The sequence below is a fragment of the Trichomycterus rosablanca genome, chromosome 2, assembly GCF_030014385.1.
Source record: "Trichomycterus rosablanca isolate fTriRos1 chromosome 2, fTriRos1.hap1, whole genome shotgun sequence".
Taxonomy (NCBI): Eukaryota; Metazoa; Chordata; class Actinopteri; order Siluriformes; family Trichomycteridae; genus Trichomycterus; species Trichomycterus rosablanca.
Window position 1 is genome coordinate 60,950,424 of NC_085989.1, and position 16,989 is coordinate 60,967,412.

The following is a 16,989-nucleotide window of genomic DNA, read 5'->3' on the forward strand; positions in this document are numbered from 1 at the left end:
GTCTCCAGTACTGGCTTCAGTCCTCCATCATGATGTTGCTATAACTGTGTTGGACATTCCCCACCATTGAAGAGTAAGGCGAACAAAACCCAAGTACAAATGTTTACTCATGTAAGTGTTAATGTAAAAGTAAAATAATACTAAGTTAAAAAGCCACTAACAAAAGGGAGGCCAAATTAATAGAAACCAAAAAAGGACACAAGAATATCCGCAGCCGCAACGGAGAAAGTAGGCAGAACAGGGACAGAGCAGAACTGAGAACTGGTCATCATTATATGACGGGCTGCTCCGGCTGGAAAAGGCATGTCATGCTACCAGTGAAGTTTCATCTTGAGTCCCAAAACAATGCAAGACCAGAGTAAATTCCCAGGAACCAAAAGAATGACAACTCAGCGGAAGACCAGGCAACAACTTCAGAGAAAGGCAAGTGCGCAAACAGATGTTGGTGAGAATGACACGGAGAAACCACCTAGGGCGTATCAGCACTCATTATAACACCCAACTGTGCCTCCGTGCCCCATCTGATGCTTAAAATGGACATAGGGTGTGTTCAAAAACCTAATTAGCTGCCTTGCTGACTTACTGCCTACATAGGCAGCTGCCTCAGTAGAGAGGATTCTAATAAGTCATTGATTTATAAGGCAGGTTATTCGAACATGCTACTTAGCGATAACATCAGATTTCGCTTACTAAGCTAACACAGTTAGCATCATGCCATTCGAACCAATGGGATGGGGTAGCACAATGTGCTAGCATGTGAACTAACATTTCCCTTCGTCTAATTCGTCTAAATTCGCTGACAAGCTAGAATTTACAAATAAGGATGACATAAATTAGTTGAGTGATATATAGTCATGTAGAGAGCTCACTAGGTTTTCATACACACCCATAGAATAGAGGGACACGACTCCTAAAATGGATCAACAGCTGAATGACATTCAGCAGGCACTGTGTTACAGATGCGAATGGTACCGGTCATAATCGTGTGATGTTTTCAGGTCTGTGTGGCAGTGCTCTAGCTGAGAGGAAGGAAATTCTCAAGTGGCTACGGCACTATCTCTCTTCCTTCACTAGTCCACCAACTGGTATGTTTTTTTTTTTCTTTCATATGTTTGTATATGTAATGTATGTCATGCCAGTCTTGGGATTCCAATCATTTCTGCAGCTGGTCTTTTTCTGTGACTGAGTGATTGGCACACACTTCATTGTCTGAAGTTCCATGTTTATATGTAAAATGAACAGTGCTGGTGATGTTGATCTGTTATTTTATTTATTTACTTTTTTTTTTTTGCAGATTTATCAAAACTCCAGAAATATAAAATAGATGAGCATTGCTGGTTCCTCCTGAAACATCTGGATCTGAACCTCCGTGCCTTGATAGCGGATGAGGACAATACATCAGTTCACATCAGTTACTTCAAATCAGAACTACTGAGCGGTAATGTTCATGTCTACATTTACATTTACTCCTTTTTACTATTTCAACAAGACACCAAATATATTTAAGTAAAAACAGAATGGATTAGAATAGAATGCCTTTATTGTCATTGCACAGTGCACAACAACATTTTTGGACATCTCCTTGACAGTACATGTATGTACACACACACATATATAGACGTTTTTACAAATAAACATATACACATCTAGATACATAAATATATGTGTGGTTTTAAAGAACTTTAAAGAAAAAAAAAAAAGGTTATTGCGCCTCGATGGTCGTGTTTGCTCTATGGATTCTCCTTCATGCCCCCTCCAGCAGCTGTAGGATGCACTGCAGTCAGCATGGCACCAGATATCTGTGAGAACCTACCAGGTCACTCCCAGCCTGTTTAGCTGCTGTCCATGCTGCACACACTGCTTAAAAATCGCTCATAAAAATTAACAAAAGCTGAATTCTGAGCTTGGTTTTGGATTATTGACTGAATATATAGCCATGGCCCAGGTTTTACTTTTTGGGCAGATGAGCCAGATTGTTCAACAGTTCTGGTACTTTATGGAGTCTGTGCTGCCATATATCACAACAAGTTTTGCAGTGGGGGTAAACAACCCCAAAACATCACAATAGTCCACCATACTTACCCATAATCTGTGGCGTCTTTGGCACAGAAAGCCTGGTGGGGCACAATAAACTCTGTATAGGTGTGGCCCATCGGTCAGTATCCGACTAATCAGTGAAACTACACCCAAACCTCCTTGTTCAGTGGATCCAAACACAAATGCACCTCATCAATGAAGTCACAGATGCATAGATTAACACAAAGAACAACACACTAGTCTTGGAAAAACACAAAGCCTTAAGCTGTGTCCGAAATCTCATACTTCCATACTGAACAGTACGCGAAAGCAGTACGCGAGAGCGGTTAGTATGTCCGAATATGTAGTATATATTAAAAAGTATGCGAAACACACCCGGGTGACCTACTGCATGGATATAATGCAACTGGAACTGCAAAGGCGTTCGTAGCGAAGAAGAAAGATGGCGGAAAGCGGAGTAAGACAACCATGTTATATACATATACATATACATATGATTTAGTACAACCCTGAATAACGTTATGAGCAGCTTTGTGAAAAACGATAAAATTAATTTTGTTCATAACCATTTTAAAATTGTTATAACTGTGGCGGTGAGACGTCATGCATCACATGACGTTAGGGTGGCCACATTCATGGTCGCAAAAAGGAGGACATTACACCCCAAAAAGGAGCACATTACACCCAAAAGGAGGACGTCATATTAGGAACAGCGGGACATGATACTGCAACACACAGAATGAATCCAGAACCCATATAACAGAGTTTTTGACCAATTTAAGCAAGAATTCTATAACAAATTATTGTTTTACTCACTAAATGTTGTGTCTACTTCTCATATTTAAGTCTATTCCTCGCTGCCTCCAAAACTTCACTTTTTGGCATTTTTACAGCGTTCCTGATCATGAGAGCTGATTAATTGACTCAGGTGGAGATGTTTACAGACCAGAGCAGGCGGGCGAAATTCAACCACCCAATCACTAGCATTTAGAGGGCGGGACTTTTGCGATTGGCCAGTGGTAGCGCTGTAAGCAGTCAAATGAGGCTGTTAAACCAATGAAATACAAAGCATTTGTTCTGGCATGTACCTGTGCCAATGACAGTTAATATTGATCAAAAATGAAAGCAGTTCACTCCAAAAGTGTTACGTGGGGGGGGGGGGGGGGGGGGATTCTCCATAGAGGAAATTAGAGAATGACCCGAACTCGCCATCGCGATGTCCGGGAACAGCTGGCTCTGTCACTAGTCGCCCCATGCTGTCACCAGGCAAAAGCTCACCTATAGGAAACAAGAGAATGATCCGGACCCGCGTCAGCGCAGTCCGTGTAAACCGGTGGCTCTGTCACTAGTCGCACCATGCTGTCACCAGGCAAAAGCTCACCTATAGGAAACAAGAGAATGATCCGGACCCGCGTCAGCGCAGTCCAAGGAAACCGGTGGCTCTGTCACTAGTCGCCCCATGCTGTCACCAGGCAAAAGCTCACCTATAGGAAACAAGAGAATGATCCGGACCCGCGTCAGCGCAGTCCGTGTAAACCGGTGGCTCTGTCACTAGTCGCACCATGCTGTCACCAGGCAAAAGCTCACCTATAGGAAACAAGAGAATGATCCGGACCCGCGTCAGCGCAGTCCGTGTAAACCGGTGGCTCTGTCACTAGTCGCCCCATGCTGTCACCAGGCAGAAACTCACCTATAGGAAACAAGAGAATGATCCGGACCCGCGTCAGCGCAGTCCAAGGAAACCGGTGCCTCTGTCACTAGTCGCACCATGCTGTCACCAGGCAAAAGCTCACCTATAGGAAACAAGAGAATGATCCGGACCCGCGTCAGCGCAGTCCGTGTAAACCGGTGGCTCTGTCACTAGTCGCACCATGCTGTCACCAGGCAAAAGCTCACCTATAGGAAACAAGAGAATGATCCGGACCCGCGTCAGCGCAGTCCAAGGAAACCGGTGGCTCTGTCACTAGTCACACCATGCTGTCACCAGGCAAAAGCTCACCTATAGGAAACAAGAGAATGATCCGGACCCGCGTCAGCGCAGTCCAAGGAAACCGGTGGCTCTGTCACTAGTCGCACCATGCTGTCACCAGGCAAAAGCTCACCTATAGGAAACAAGAGAATGATCCGGACCCGCGTCAGCGCAGTCCAAGGAAACCGGTGGCTCTGTCACTAGTCACACCATGCTGTCACCAGGCAAAAGCTCACCTATAGGAAACAAGAGAATGATCCGGACCCGCGTCAGCGCAGTCCAAGGAAACCGGTGCCTCTGTCACTAGCCGCACCATGCTGTCACCAGGCAAAAGCTCACCTATAGGAAACAAGAGAATGATCCGGACCCGCGTCAGCGCAGTCCGTGTAAACCGGTGGCTCTGTCACTAGTCGCACCATGCTGTCACCAGGCAAAAGCTCACCTATAGGAAACAAGAGAATGATCCGGACCCGCGTCAGCGCAGTCCAAGGAAACCGGTGGCTCTGTCACTAGTCGCCCCATGCTGTCACCAGGCAAAAGCTCACCTATAGGAAACAAGAGAATGATCCGGACCCGCGTCAGCGCAGTCCGTGTAAACCGGTGGCTCTGTCACTAGTCGCACCATGCTGTCACCAGGCAAAAGCTCACCTATAGGAAACAAGAGAATGATCCGGACCCGCGTCAGCGCAGTCCGTGTAAACCGGTGGCTCTGTCACTAGTCGCCCCATGCTGTCACCAGGCAGAAACTCACCTATAGGAAACAAGAGAATGATCCGGACCCGCGTCAGCGCAGTCCAAGGAAACCGGTGCCTCTGTCACTAGTCGCACCATGCTGTCACCAGGCAAAAGCTCACCTATAGGAAACAAGAGAATGATCCGGACCCGCGTCAGCGCAGTCCGTGTAAACCGGTGGCTCTGTCACTAGTCGCACCATGCTGTCACCAGGCAAAAGCTCACCTATAGGAAACAAGAGAATGATCCGGACCCGCGTCAGCGCAGTCCAAGGAAACCGGTGGCTCTGTCACTAGTCACACCATGCTGTCACCAGGCAAAAGCTCACCTATAGGAAACAAGAGAATGATCCGGACCCGCGTCAGCGCAGTCCGAGGAAACCGGTGCCTCTGTCACTAGTCGCACCAAACTCGCCGTCACGATGTTCGGGGAAACAGATGGCTTGATCGTCAGCCGCAGCTGGAATGCAACCAATCCGTTTAGCGCAAGGAACACACCGAACTCGCCGTTGCGTCATTCGGAGCGATGACTGTATTCCCAAAGACCGCTTAAGAGGCGGGGGAAAAACAGCCAACCCGGAGCGCTTGCATAACGGGTTCGCAGGCTGAATTCCCAAAGACCGCTTAAGCAGCGGGGGAGAACAGCCAACCCGTATAGTGCAAGCAACACGCCGAACTCGCCGTCGCGATGTTCGGTGAATCGGGTGGTTTGTCACCAAGCTAAAGCTGGAATTAAACCAACCCATATTGTGCAAGGAGCACGCCGAATTCGCCGTCGCAAAGTTCGGGGACAGGTGGCCATGTCACCGACCGCGCCTCAGCACGATCGGGAAGCCGCACACCTGTTTAGCACACGGGACACACCGAAATCGCCGTCGCGAAATTCAGGGAACCCGTGTGCTAAATCACCAGCCACACCTTGCTGTGACTGGGAAAAGAAAAACAAAAAGCCGACTTCAAACTAAAAGAAACCAAACCAAACGAAACAGGGACAAAGGCACGACAACCTGCAGTTGCACAGTGCCTGCTTAAATAAGCTGCCTCTAATTTAAGGCCTTTGTTTCAGAGGATCTGTAATTCCTGCGACGCCGGGAGACAAGGTGAGTTACCCCCAATGCCGCAGGAAACCTTACAAAAAGGAGGATTTTTAAGTGTCCGTCCTGCGTTGCGTGAATGGAGGACTGACAGCTGAAAAGCCGGACTGTCCGGCCACCCTACATGGCGTTGGTAAGATGGCAGACGTAGTACGTACGAGGTTGCTTACTGCATTACCGGTCAAGCAGTGTATACTGCCTCTAATCTAGTTTGCACCTAGTAAGTGTGCGATTTCGGACGCAGACTTAGACTTTGATTTGATGAGGGAGATCTACAGATGCTTTCTTGGACTTCACGGCTTGTTTTTTCCCCTGACAGTGCAGTATAAATGTATTGTGGGAAATCATGGGCGCTTATAGACCCGAGTGTGCCTTTCCAAATTCTGTCCAATCAGACTCCAACGGAGTTCTAAACACGTTAGGATTATTAGAGCAATCATGAGCACAGTCTGTAGTGTCACAGCAAAGGGTCTGAATACTTTTGTGAATAAGGTCTGTTTATAAATTTTTTAAATAACAAAACACATTACAACCTTTTCACTATAATAACAGGTAGGTGTGATGTTCTATGTTACATAATGGGCAACATATTCATTCAGAAATCATTTGTGTGTATTCAGGAGGGTTTAATGGTGCAGGTGTTTATGACAACAGCTGGATTTTATCAGAAACCCCGAACTCAAAAGTGGACATAAACACACAAACACTGGATCTGTGTAAAATGTTCATGTCCCGCTACTGTGGACTGGGTAAGTGTAACTCATGTAATTATTTGGTTAAACAAACACACACACATCTTATACATTTGTTCTTTGGTTATTTTGTCAGCTACAGAGGATATACATATACTGACTGTAGCCCATCTGTAGCTCTTTACACTTTGTTACATCTTCTATTATACTGATCAATAGAAAGACCCCCACTGACCAGATGATGGTCCAGATGGTGGTGGACAATTCTCAGCACTACACTCACACTCTCTATTTCCTCGGCTGCTCCTGTTAGGGGTGCAGTTTTTACACCCGGATGCCCTTCCTGACACAAACCTCCCTATTAATCCGGGCTTCAGACCAGCACTACAATGCACTGGTTTATGCATCCTAGCAGCTAGGTACCTATAGAACAATTCAGTGTTTCCAATTAGCCTGGCTGCATGTTTTTGAACTGTGGGAGGAAACACACGCAGACACGGGGAGAACATGCAAACTCCGCACAGAGATAACCTGGACAACTCCACCTGGGGATCAAACCAGGACCTTCTTGCTGTGAGGTGACAGTGCTACCCACTTAGCCACACAACACTACACTCACACTAACATGGTAAAAACAATAGTTTTTTTAGATGCAGCAGTGTTGTTGGGGTTTCTAAATACTTTACAAGCTAAATTTAAGTCAAAATCAGAAAGCTATAACATTAGGATTCTGGTCACTAGGGGAAGTGAGCAATTGAATCTACATTTACATTTAATCTACATTTAAAAGCTCAGAACTGGGGCACTTGAATGGTGCGGCATTCACTAGCACACCAGCTGACATCTTAAACTCACGAGTTCGAATCTCAGTTCTAGAGATTTAGTTCTAAATGGGCATAAAAGGTTTTCTCAGAACTGAAGCAATTACGACCTCTGCTGGCTGATCGATGTCGCTTTGTGACTCTTCAAGCAAAATATGGATCTCCATAAGAACTCGTCTGGTGCAGGTGAAAAGAAGCGGTTGGCTACTGATGATGTGTTAGTCACAGCTCTACTTGATCAGGAGTGGAGGTCAGCAGCAGTAACAGGAAAGCAGAAAGTGCAGCTGGTAATTGGATATGACTAAATCGGAAGGAACTAGAGTGGGGTAGATAAAAAAAAAGCTCAGAGCTAAAGATCAGATGAAATATTTTGTTAATTTCTTTCAGATAGGACTGCTGCTGTGGTGAAAGCTTTACAACTAGCAGCTAGCTGGACATGGGGGACCACCTACAACTTCTTGTACAACATGGAAGGTAAGAAACCTAATGTTGTGTCGGTACAGATATATGTAATGTAATTGTTTATGCTGTAAATGCAACCTTATTTTTAGCCAATTATGCTGTACAATCTAACACACCTAATTCAGTCGTCTAACTGCTAACACAGGAGCTAAATGCAGTCTTAGACAAACAAACAACCAAAGGTAATGGACAAAACAGCAAATACATCATGATATATTATTATGAGGGAACTAATTGTTGTCATTTACCCCTAGAACTTTATTACCTTGGCAGTGGTTGCTTAGCAGTTAGGTTACTGGACCTGATCAGAAGGATGAGGGTCTATGCCCTGTCATCCTAACCCTCCTAGCCATTAGTTGCTTGGATTGTTAGGTTTTCACTGTTTTTCCCTCATATGCCTTAACTGGAATGTTGTAACTTCTCTAAGCAGAGAATATTAAAGATTTTTAAGAGACGTAGGAGGTGGAGATCTACGACTGCACTCAAAACAAGCTAAATCTATGTTCATTTCACAATTTGCGGAATCATCTTAATCTTAGAAAAAGATGATTTACTGTATATATGATGTTATGCTTGAATATCTGAACAGTGAAGGACGTGCCCAGACCTCTCCTGAAATCAAGGACGAGACAGTACAAGGACGCTGGGCTTTTACTGAACTCATCATACATATCAGTGCTGAGAAAAGAACGAAACATTGACCTCATCATTTCCCTGGACTTCAGTGATGGAGATCCGTTTGAGGTAACACCTACACATGTAGACTTTTATTATTAATACCATGCCATGCTAGTACAGCACTTCTTCTCCTTCCAACGTGACCAGCAGGGTTAAATCTGCGGTATGTAGTTTTGATGTCTTCACTGCTAGAAATGTATTATTGCAAATAACTTGTGGAAGAAAGTTTTGTGATGTTGGCTGTGCTGTGGATTAATCTAATGGGTGGGAGTGGCTCATTAGTAAACTTTTTAAGCAAATTAAAACAGTGGGTTCAAACCTCTGATTAAGGCCAGTTAGTTTAAGCTAACGGCTGGGCGGTTGTAGCCTAGTGGTTAAGGTACTGGTCCAGGAATCAGAAGGTTGCTGGTTTAAGCCTCGCCACTGCCAGATTGCCACTGTTGGGCCCTTGAGCAAGGCCCTTAACCCTGATTGCTTAGACTGTATATTGTCACAGTAATGTAAGTTACTTTGGATAAAGGCGTCTGCTAAATAGAATAGATGCTAAATAGAATAAATGCTGAAAATGTAAATGTTTCACTGCAAACTGACCACCAATCATAAGGTTTAGTGAGGCTAGTAAAAACATGACTATTTTTTATTTAATTTAGCCAACAGGTTTGACTATCTGCTGAATTTTCCTTTCTTTTGGAGGTACAAAAATGATGTAAAATCTTTTTAATTTCTTCGGAAGACTCACATTCATCCTAGATTATGTTTACATTTGTTACATTACAATTATGACTGAACATGATTTAAGCAATTAAGGGTTAAGGTCTTTACTCAAAGGCCCAACAGTGGCAACTTGGCAGTGGTGGGGCTTTAATTGACAACCTCCTGATTATTAGTCCAGTACCCTAACCACTGATCTACCACTGCCCTCCAGTGGTACATTAAACCAACAGTATATCAGTGTGTTTAAAAATAGAAAGGAAGCATTATTAAATAAAAGTTTATTTTATTCTACAGACAGTGGAGAAAGCTGCTAAAATGTGTGAAGGTCTGAACGTTTCTTTTCCTAAAGTCCACATACCTGAAGATCGAACTCAACCGCGGGACTTCTACGTGTGTAAAGGCTACAGCAAAGCTCCCACTGTGATCCACATCCCCCTGTTCAACACTGTCAACTGTCCAGGTAAATACACAGTCCACTCCACAAGCTTTTTCAGTTTAGTTCACTAGTACAGAAAGATTTCCAGTGTTTTCACTTACACCTGCAACACACTCCAAAGAAGTTGACGCACCCCATTTCATAATGGATGTTGCTGTTTGAATTCTTTACTGATAAGAGTCCATATTAAGAATGGAGAGTGGAGAGATTTTGACAGTGAAATAAATGTTAACAAATGATTTTTCAGCAAGTGAGATTTGTAATTCACCTGTGCAGGCTGGCAACACCAGCCCAAAGTATAGTATTCTCAGTGACCAGGGAAGTCTGCAGAATTATCCCATGCCCTCAGCATTTTTTCAACCACTGCCACCAGTGCTTGTAGATCACCCGACCAGGCCTTGGTCATTAACAACTGAAGCCTCAGTTAATTATATGTTCATAGTTCCTGGTCTTAAATCTGTTAAGAATTAGTATATATTCATTCCTATATTCCTTTTTAATTAAATACCTATGAAAGGCAGCTTGAAAATCACTGCTTTCTGCCTTTGAGTGCAGTTCACCTATACTGTCCCAATGATTTTGATTTAAATGGGTTTGTAGAATCTAAAAACACTTTTTACAAATAAAAAAAGCTCTTTTAGGTTTACTTTTCTAAAATAATAATAATAAATAGCACTGTAGTGCACAGTACGTTCGTCTAGGTTTCTGGTATAATGTTTTACATCTGGTTTTGGTAGATGGAAAAATGTAACAAAACCACCTTGTGCTTAAAGTTTAGTAATTCTATCAGAAAACGTAAGAAACGTCAGTTCATTATCCCCCTTTTTGAGTGAACTGCTCCACCTGGGAACTAAACCCTGGACCTTCTTGCTGTGATCTGACAGTGCTACCCACCAAGCCACCACCAATTCCATTCCTTTGTCCAAAGATTGTGCACAAAAGTCGTTTCTGCTAACAGTACAGTTTGGATTTAGTACAAAGCTGTTCATAACTATTCCAATAGATGGAGCTCAATAACATAAAAGAAAATTGTGACACCACTATGAATTCAAATTCACCTGTGGCGCCTTAAATACCTAACTTAACTAATTATTTACTTAATTACACTTTTATAATCTGACAGATCTCGAAATATTTCACTTAAACCCATATTATAATCACTCAAAACATAAACATACCTGAGAGAAGTAGAAGTTAGCTCACACAGATAATACAGCTCTCTCTCTCTCTCTCTCTCACTGCCTACTGATAGCCGAGAAGCTAACTGAGCTAAACATCATCACCTTTTAATACACAATCGACGTAAAATCGTTACAGCTTTATTAAAACACATATATATCTCTAACATTACAATATACACGCGTAGTTTAAACAAGACATAAGGCTTTTATGAACTTATTAAGACATTTATTTGACATTTCTTACCTATACAAATATCAACAAAGCTTTTCACAAAAAGCCCGGGAAACAGCCTGAGGTAATTGTAGGTGTAACGGTTATAATGGTTATAACGGTCACATCACCACAGGGAACCAAACATTAATATAGGAGTAAATCTCAAACTATTTAACTATTAATAAATAATTATTCTGTGGCATCACATAGATGATCATAACAAAGGTTTAAGGTTCACATCACAAACATCTCACAATTAATATTTTGGCATAATAATGAAATGTGTTTATATTTATGTCAGACATCCCAAGTTGCAAAAACTCATTTCCGGGAGGTACTTAGTGCACTAGACAGTATATTAAACAATTCATTTATGTTCCCTACACAGTGCTCTAGATTGTATATTTGATCATAGATTTGTTCGCTACATAGTGCACTAGACAGTATATTAGATATGAATTCATGTTCCCTACATAGTGCACTAGACAGTATATTAGATATGAATTCATGTTCCCTACATAGTGCACTAGACAGTATATTAGATATGAATTCATGTTCCCTACATAGTGCACTAGACAGTATATTAGACAATTGATTTATGTTCCCTACACAGTGTGCTAGATTGTATATCAGCAATAAGCCACGAGAGGCCGTGCGTTACTGTGATTTTAGCACGTGGATGACGTTTTTGGCACGACGTGAAGCGGAGTGCCTAAAACTTCTTTCCTGTGCTAAAATCATAACAGTAACGTACGGTCTCGAGTGGCTTATTGCTTTTATAAAACGGCGGTCAACATAAAATACAATAAATACAACAATGTTTCATTCATAAATGTATTTATTGTGTATAAACTTACAACAAAGCATTCTTCCGCGACGCAAAATAGTTCGATTAACAGTGTTGCTAGGCAACATGAGGGCGAAAATAACATTAAGTTTTTCTGTTCAGTGGCGTATTAATATGGAATAATGTGAGGTGGTCCTAGGTTTGCGTTTATCGGGGATTTTACAACGGCTTCGAACGCGGCTCAGCCAATCAGATTTTAGGACCGGAACTATCCGTTTTATAAAACAGAATTAATATGCGATCGGGAAAAGTCTGTGTCTCCTGCGTGCGTGCGTGCGTGCGCGCGCGTGCGTGTGTGTGCGCACCCTTCGCCGTTCGTTCTAGATTCCGGGAGATTTTATCTGACTTTCGGGAGACTTGGGATGTCTGTTATGTAAAAATTATCCCAGTTACACAAGTAAGCAAACCCAATGAAAATAGAGAGAGCTAATGCTAACACATTTCCCACATTGTTTGTTTATTAGGATTTTAACGTCATGTTTTACACTTTGGTTACATTCATGACAGGAACGGTAGTTACATGTTACACAAGATTCATCAGTTCACAATTTTATATCAAACACAATCTTGGACAATTTAGTGTCTCCAATTCACCTCACTTGCTCGTCTTTGGACTGTGGGAGGAAACCAGAGCACCCGGAGTAAACCCACGCAGACACGGGGAGAACGGACCGCCCCACCTGGGGATCGAACCCAGGACCTTCTTCCTGTTAGGCGACAGTGCTACCCACTTAGCCACCGTGCCGCCCTACATTTCCCACAAACACACACTTAACTTCTATGGAAATATTATATGATGGGTTCTTTGTTTATCTGGCTGTCCTGTGTTGTTGTCAATACATATCAAAAATAATCAGAATAATGTTTGTAATTGTATTTTGTTTTCATCAGGAGCAGTTAAGGAGTGGAAAGAGAAATATCCAACAACAACTATGCATTACACTGCTCCCATGATCTCAGATCTTCTGGAGAAAGCTGCATTAAACATCCGAAACAACAAGAAGAATCTGCTGAACGTGATTAAAGAAATCGTTCAAGAGAAGAAGCAAAACAACGCCTGTAATTAATTAAGAAAGCGTCATTACACATTACACATTATTCATCTTTATTAATAACGTTGTGGGTTGTCACTGTGATGTCTTTCTTAGCTAATGGTTAACCACTGCCCCCACTGGGAAAATCAGACCATAACCTCATCTACCTACAGCCACAGTACAAACCTCTTGTCAAAAGACAACCCACAACCACACGCACCTTCAGAAAATGGTCCCCAGAGGCAGATGAGGCTCTTCAGGACTGTTTTGCCTCCACTGACTGGAGTGTGTTGCAGGAATCATGGGGTGAGGATGTTGAGGGGATCACAAACTGTGTAACGGACTATATTAACTTCTGCACGGACATTGCTGTTCCAACAACAACTGTACGCTGCTATGCTAATAACAAGCCCTGGATAACCAGTGATGTCAAGAACCTCCTGAACAAGAAGAAAAGGGCTTTTAAAAACAAGAACCAGGAGGAGCTAAGGAGCGTACAAAAGGAGCTCAAAGTCTGCTTGCGTGAAGCAAAAGAGTCCTACAGGAGGAAGGTGGAGCGGAAGCTGCAGGAAAATAACATCAGGGAGGTCTGGGATGGTATGAGGACCATTACAGGCTACAAGCAGAGTAATGACAGGGCAACAGATGGTAACGAGGAGAAAGCGAATGAGCTTAACCTCTTCTTCAACCGGTTCGACTGCCCTGTCCCAAACTTACTGCTGGTGACTGTTCAGTCATCACCCCCTTACCCTCCCCCTGCCTGACGACTACTCCAACCACCACAATCATCACTACTCCTGACGATACAGACGTCACCCCCTCACCCCCTGCCACAGCTACTGATTCACACCTCCCTTGGGAAGTTAACACAGTCCGCCCTTCCCCCCTTCCACCTATCATCACTGCAGACCAGGTCAGAGGTGAACTGAAGAAAATTCGTACCAGGAAATCAGCGGGTCCGGATAAAGTATGTTCAAGACTACTGAAGTCCTGCGCTGCTGAACTAGGTGAACCACTTCAGCACATCTTCAACATGAGTCTGCGACTAGGAAGGGTCCCAACACTCTGGAAGACATCGTGTCTTATCCCTGTGCCCAAAAAGAGGTGTCCGAATGCGCTAAATGACTTTAGACCAATTGCGCTCACCTCGCACATCAGTAAGACCATGCAGCGTCTGCTACTCCGCCTCCTCAGACCCCAAGTACAACACACTGTAGATCCACTACAGTTTGCCTACCTGGAAAAGGTGGGGGTTGAGGATGCCATCACATACCTTCTTCACAGAACCCACTCTCATCTGGACAAGGGATGCAGCGCTGTAAGAATCATGTTTTTTGACTTTTCCAGCGCCTTTAACACCATACAGCTTCTCTTACTCAGAGACAAGCTGACTGGAATGCAAGTGGACCCACACCTTGTAACCTGGATCACTGACTACCTCACTAACACACCAAAATATGTTAGACTGAAGGACTGTACATCAGAGTCAGTGGTCAGCAGCACAGGAGTACCACAGGGGACTGTACTTTCCCCCTTCCTCTTCACACTCTACACATCGGACTTCAGCTACAACTCTGAGACCTGCCACATGCAGAAGTTTTCAGATTACACAGCTATTGTGGGATGTGTCAGGGATGGCCAGGAAGAGGAGTACAGGAACCTGGTGAAAGACTTTGCTGTGTGGTGCAGGGTGAACCATTTGCAGCTAAATGCATCCAAGACAAAGGAGATGGTAGTGGACTTTAGTAGGTCAGGGCAACCCTCACAGCCAATGTCAATCAAGGGGAGTGATGTGGTGGTGGTCAAGACCTACAAATTCCTAGGGGTGCATCTGGATGACAAACTGGACTGGTCAGCTAGTAGCAGACATCTTGTACAGGAAAGGACAGAGCCGGCTCTACTTCCTAAGAAGGTTGAGGTCCTTTAACATCTGCAGGAAACTTCTCCACATGTTTTATTAGTCTGTGGTTGCCAGTGTCCTTTTCTATGCTGTGCTGTGCTGGCAGTATTAAGAAGAAGGATGAAGCACAGCTGGACAAACTGATCAGCCGTGCTGGGGCAGTGGTCGGCATTGAACTGGAATCTCTGGTGACTGTGGCTGAAAGGAGGACACTAAGCAAACTTCACTCCATCATGGACAATGTGAACCACCCCCTGCACACTGTTGTTATAAAACAGCGGAGTATGTTCAGTTACAGACTGCTGTCACTGAGCTGCTCCACGGACAGATTAAAAAGGTCATTCGTCCCCAGAGCCATTATTACCCAACAGATACACTGAGTGGAGTTATATGAGGTACAGCTGGTATCATCATAGTGTGGGTGATGTACCAGCTGTACCTCATATAACTCCACTCAGTGTTATCATCATAGTGTGGGTGATGTACCAGCTGTACCTCATATAACTCCACTCAGTGTTATCATCATAGTGTGGGTGATGTACCAGCTGTACCTCATATAACTCCACTCAGTGTTATCATCATAGTGTGGGTGATGTACCAGCTGTACCTCATATAACTCCACTCAGTGTTACCATCATAGTGTGGGTGGTGTACCAGCTGTACCTCATATAACTCCACTCAGTGTTATCATCATAGTGTGGGTGATGTACCAGCTGTACCTCATATAACTCCACTCAGTGTTATCATCATAGTGTGGGTGATGTACCAGCTGTACCTCATATAACTCCACTCAGTGTTATCATCATAGTGTGGGTGATGTACCAGCTGTACCTCATATAACTCCACTCAGTGTTATCATCATAGTGTGGGTGATGTACCAGCTGTACCTCATATAACTCCACTCAGTGTTATCATCATAGTGTGGGTGATGTACCAGCTGTACCTCATATAACTCCACTCAGTGTTATCATCATAGTGTGGGTGATGTACCAGCTGTACCTCATATAACTCCACTCAGTGTTATCATCATAGTGTGGGTGATGTACCAGCTGTACCTCATATAACTCCACTCAGTGTTATCATCATAGTGTGGGTGATGTACCAGCTGTACCTCATATAACTCCACTCAGTGTTATCATCATAGTGTGGGTGATGTACCAGCTGTACCTCATATAACTCCACTCAGTGTTATCATCATAGTGTGGGTGGTGTACCAGCTGTACCTCATATAACTCCACTCAGTGTTATCATCATAGTGTGGGTGATGTACCAGCTGTATCTCATATAACTCCACTCAGTGTTATCATCATAGTGTGGGTGATGTACCGGCTGTATCTCATATAACTCCACTCAGTGTTATCATCATAGTGTGGGTGATGTACCGGCTGTACCTCATATAACTCCACTCAGTGTTATCATCATAGTGTGGGTGGTGTACCGGCTGTACCTCATATAACTCCACTCAGTGTTATCATCATAGTGTGGGTGATGTACCGGCTGTACCTCATATAACTCCACTCAGTGTTATCATCATAGTGTGGGTGATGTACCGGCTGTACCTCATATAACTCCACTCAGTGTTATCATCATAGTGTGGGTGATGTACCGGCTGTACCTCATATAACTCCACTCAGTGTTATCATCATAGTGTGGGTGATGTACCGGCTGTACCTCATATAACTCCACTCAGTGTTATCATCATAGTGTGGGTGTACCAGCTGTACCTCATATAACTCCACTCAGTGTTATCATCATAGTGTGGGTGTACCAGCTGTACCTCATATAACTCCACTCAGTGTTATCATCATAGTGTGGGTGTACCAGCTGTACCTCATATAACTCCACTCAGTGTTACCATCATAGTGTGGGTGTACCAGCTGTACCTCATATAACTCCACTCAGTGTTATCATCATAGTGTGGGTGATGTACCAGCTGTATCTCATATAACTCCACTCAGTGTTATCATCATAGTGTGGGTGGTGTACCAGCTGTACCTCATATAACTCCACTCAGTGTTACCATCATAGTGTGGGTGATGTACCAGCTGTACCTCATATAACTCCACTCAGTGTTATCATCATAGTGTGGGTGATGTACCAGCTGTACCTCATATAACTCTACTCAGTGTTATCATCATAGTGTGGGTGGTGTACCAGCTGTACCTCATATAACTCCACT

At 43.7% G+C, this 16,989-nt stretch overlaps 1 protein-coding gene across 1 annotated transcript in view; it reads left to right on the forward strand.

Moving 5' to 3' along the window:
• LOC134303092 (cytosolic phospholipase A2 gamma-like) overlaps positions 1 to 12,958 on the forward strand; it is a 41,181-nt gene extending 28,223 nt beyond the window's left edge. The window contains exons 6-12 of the mRNA XM_062988376.1: positions 999 to 1,085; positions 1,295 to 1,438; positions 6,452 to 6,580; positions 7,732 to 7,818; positions 8,396 to 8,550; positions 9,493 to 9,658; positions 12,768 to 12,958. Of these exons, the coding sequence (XP_062844446.1) occupies positions 999 to 1,085; positions 1,295 to 1,438; positions 6,452 to 6,580; positions 7,732 to 7,818; positions 8,396 to 8,550; positions 9,493 to 9,658; positions 12,768 to 12,943 (944 nt within the window). The 3' untranslated portion in view covers positions 12,944 to 12,958. The remainder of the gene's footprint in view (positions 1 to 998; positions 1,086 to 1,294; positions 1,439 to 6,451; positions 6,581 to 7,731; positions 7,819 to 8,395; positions 8,551 to 9,492; positions 9,659 to 12,767) is intronic.
• The last annotated feature ends 4,031 nt before the right edge of the window (positions 12,959 to 16,989 follow it).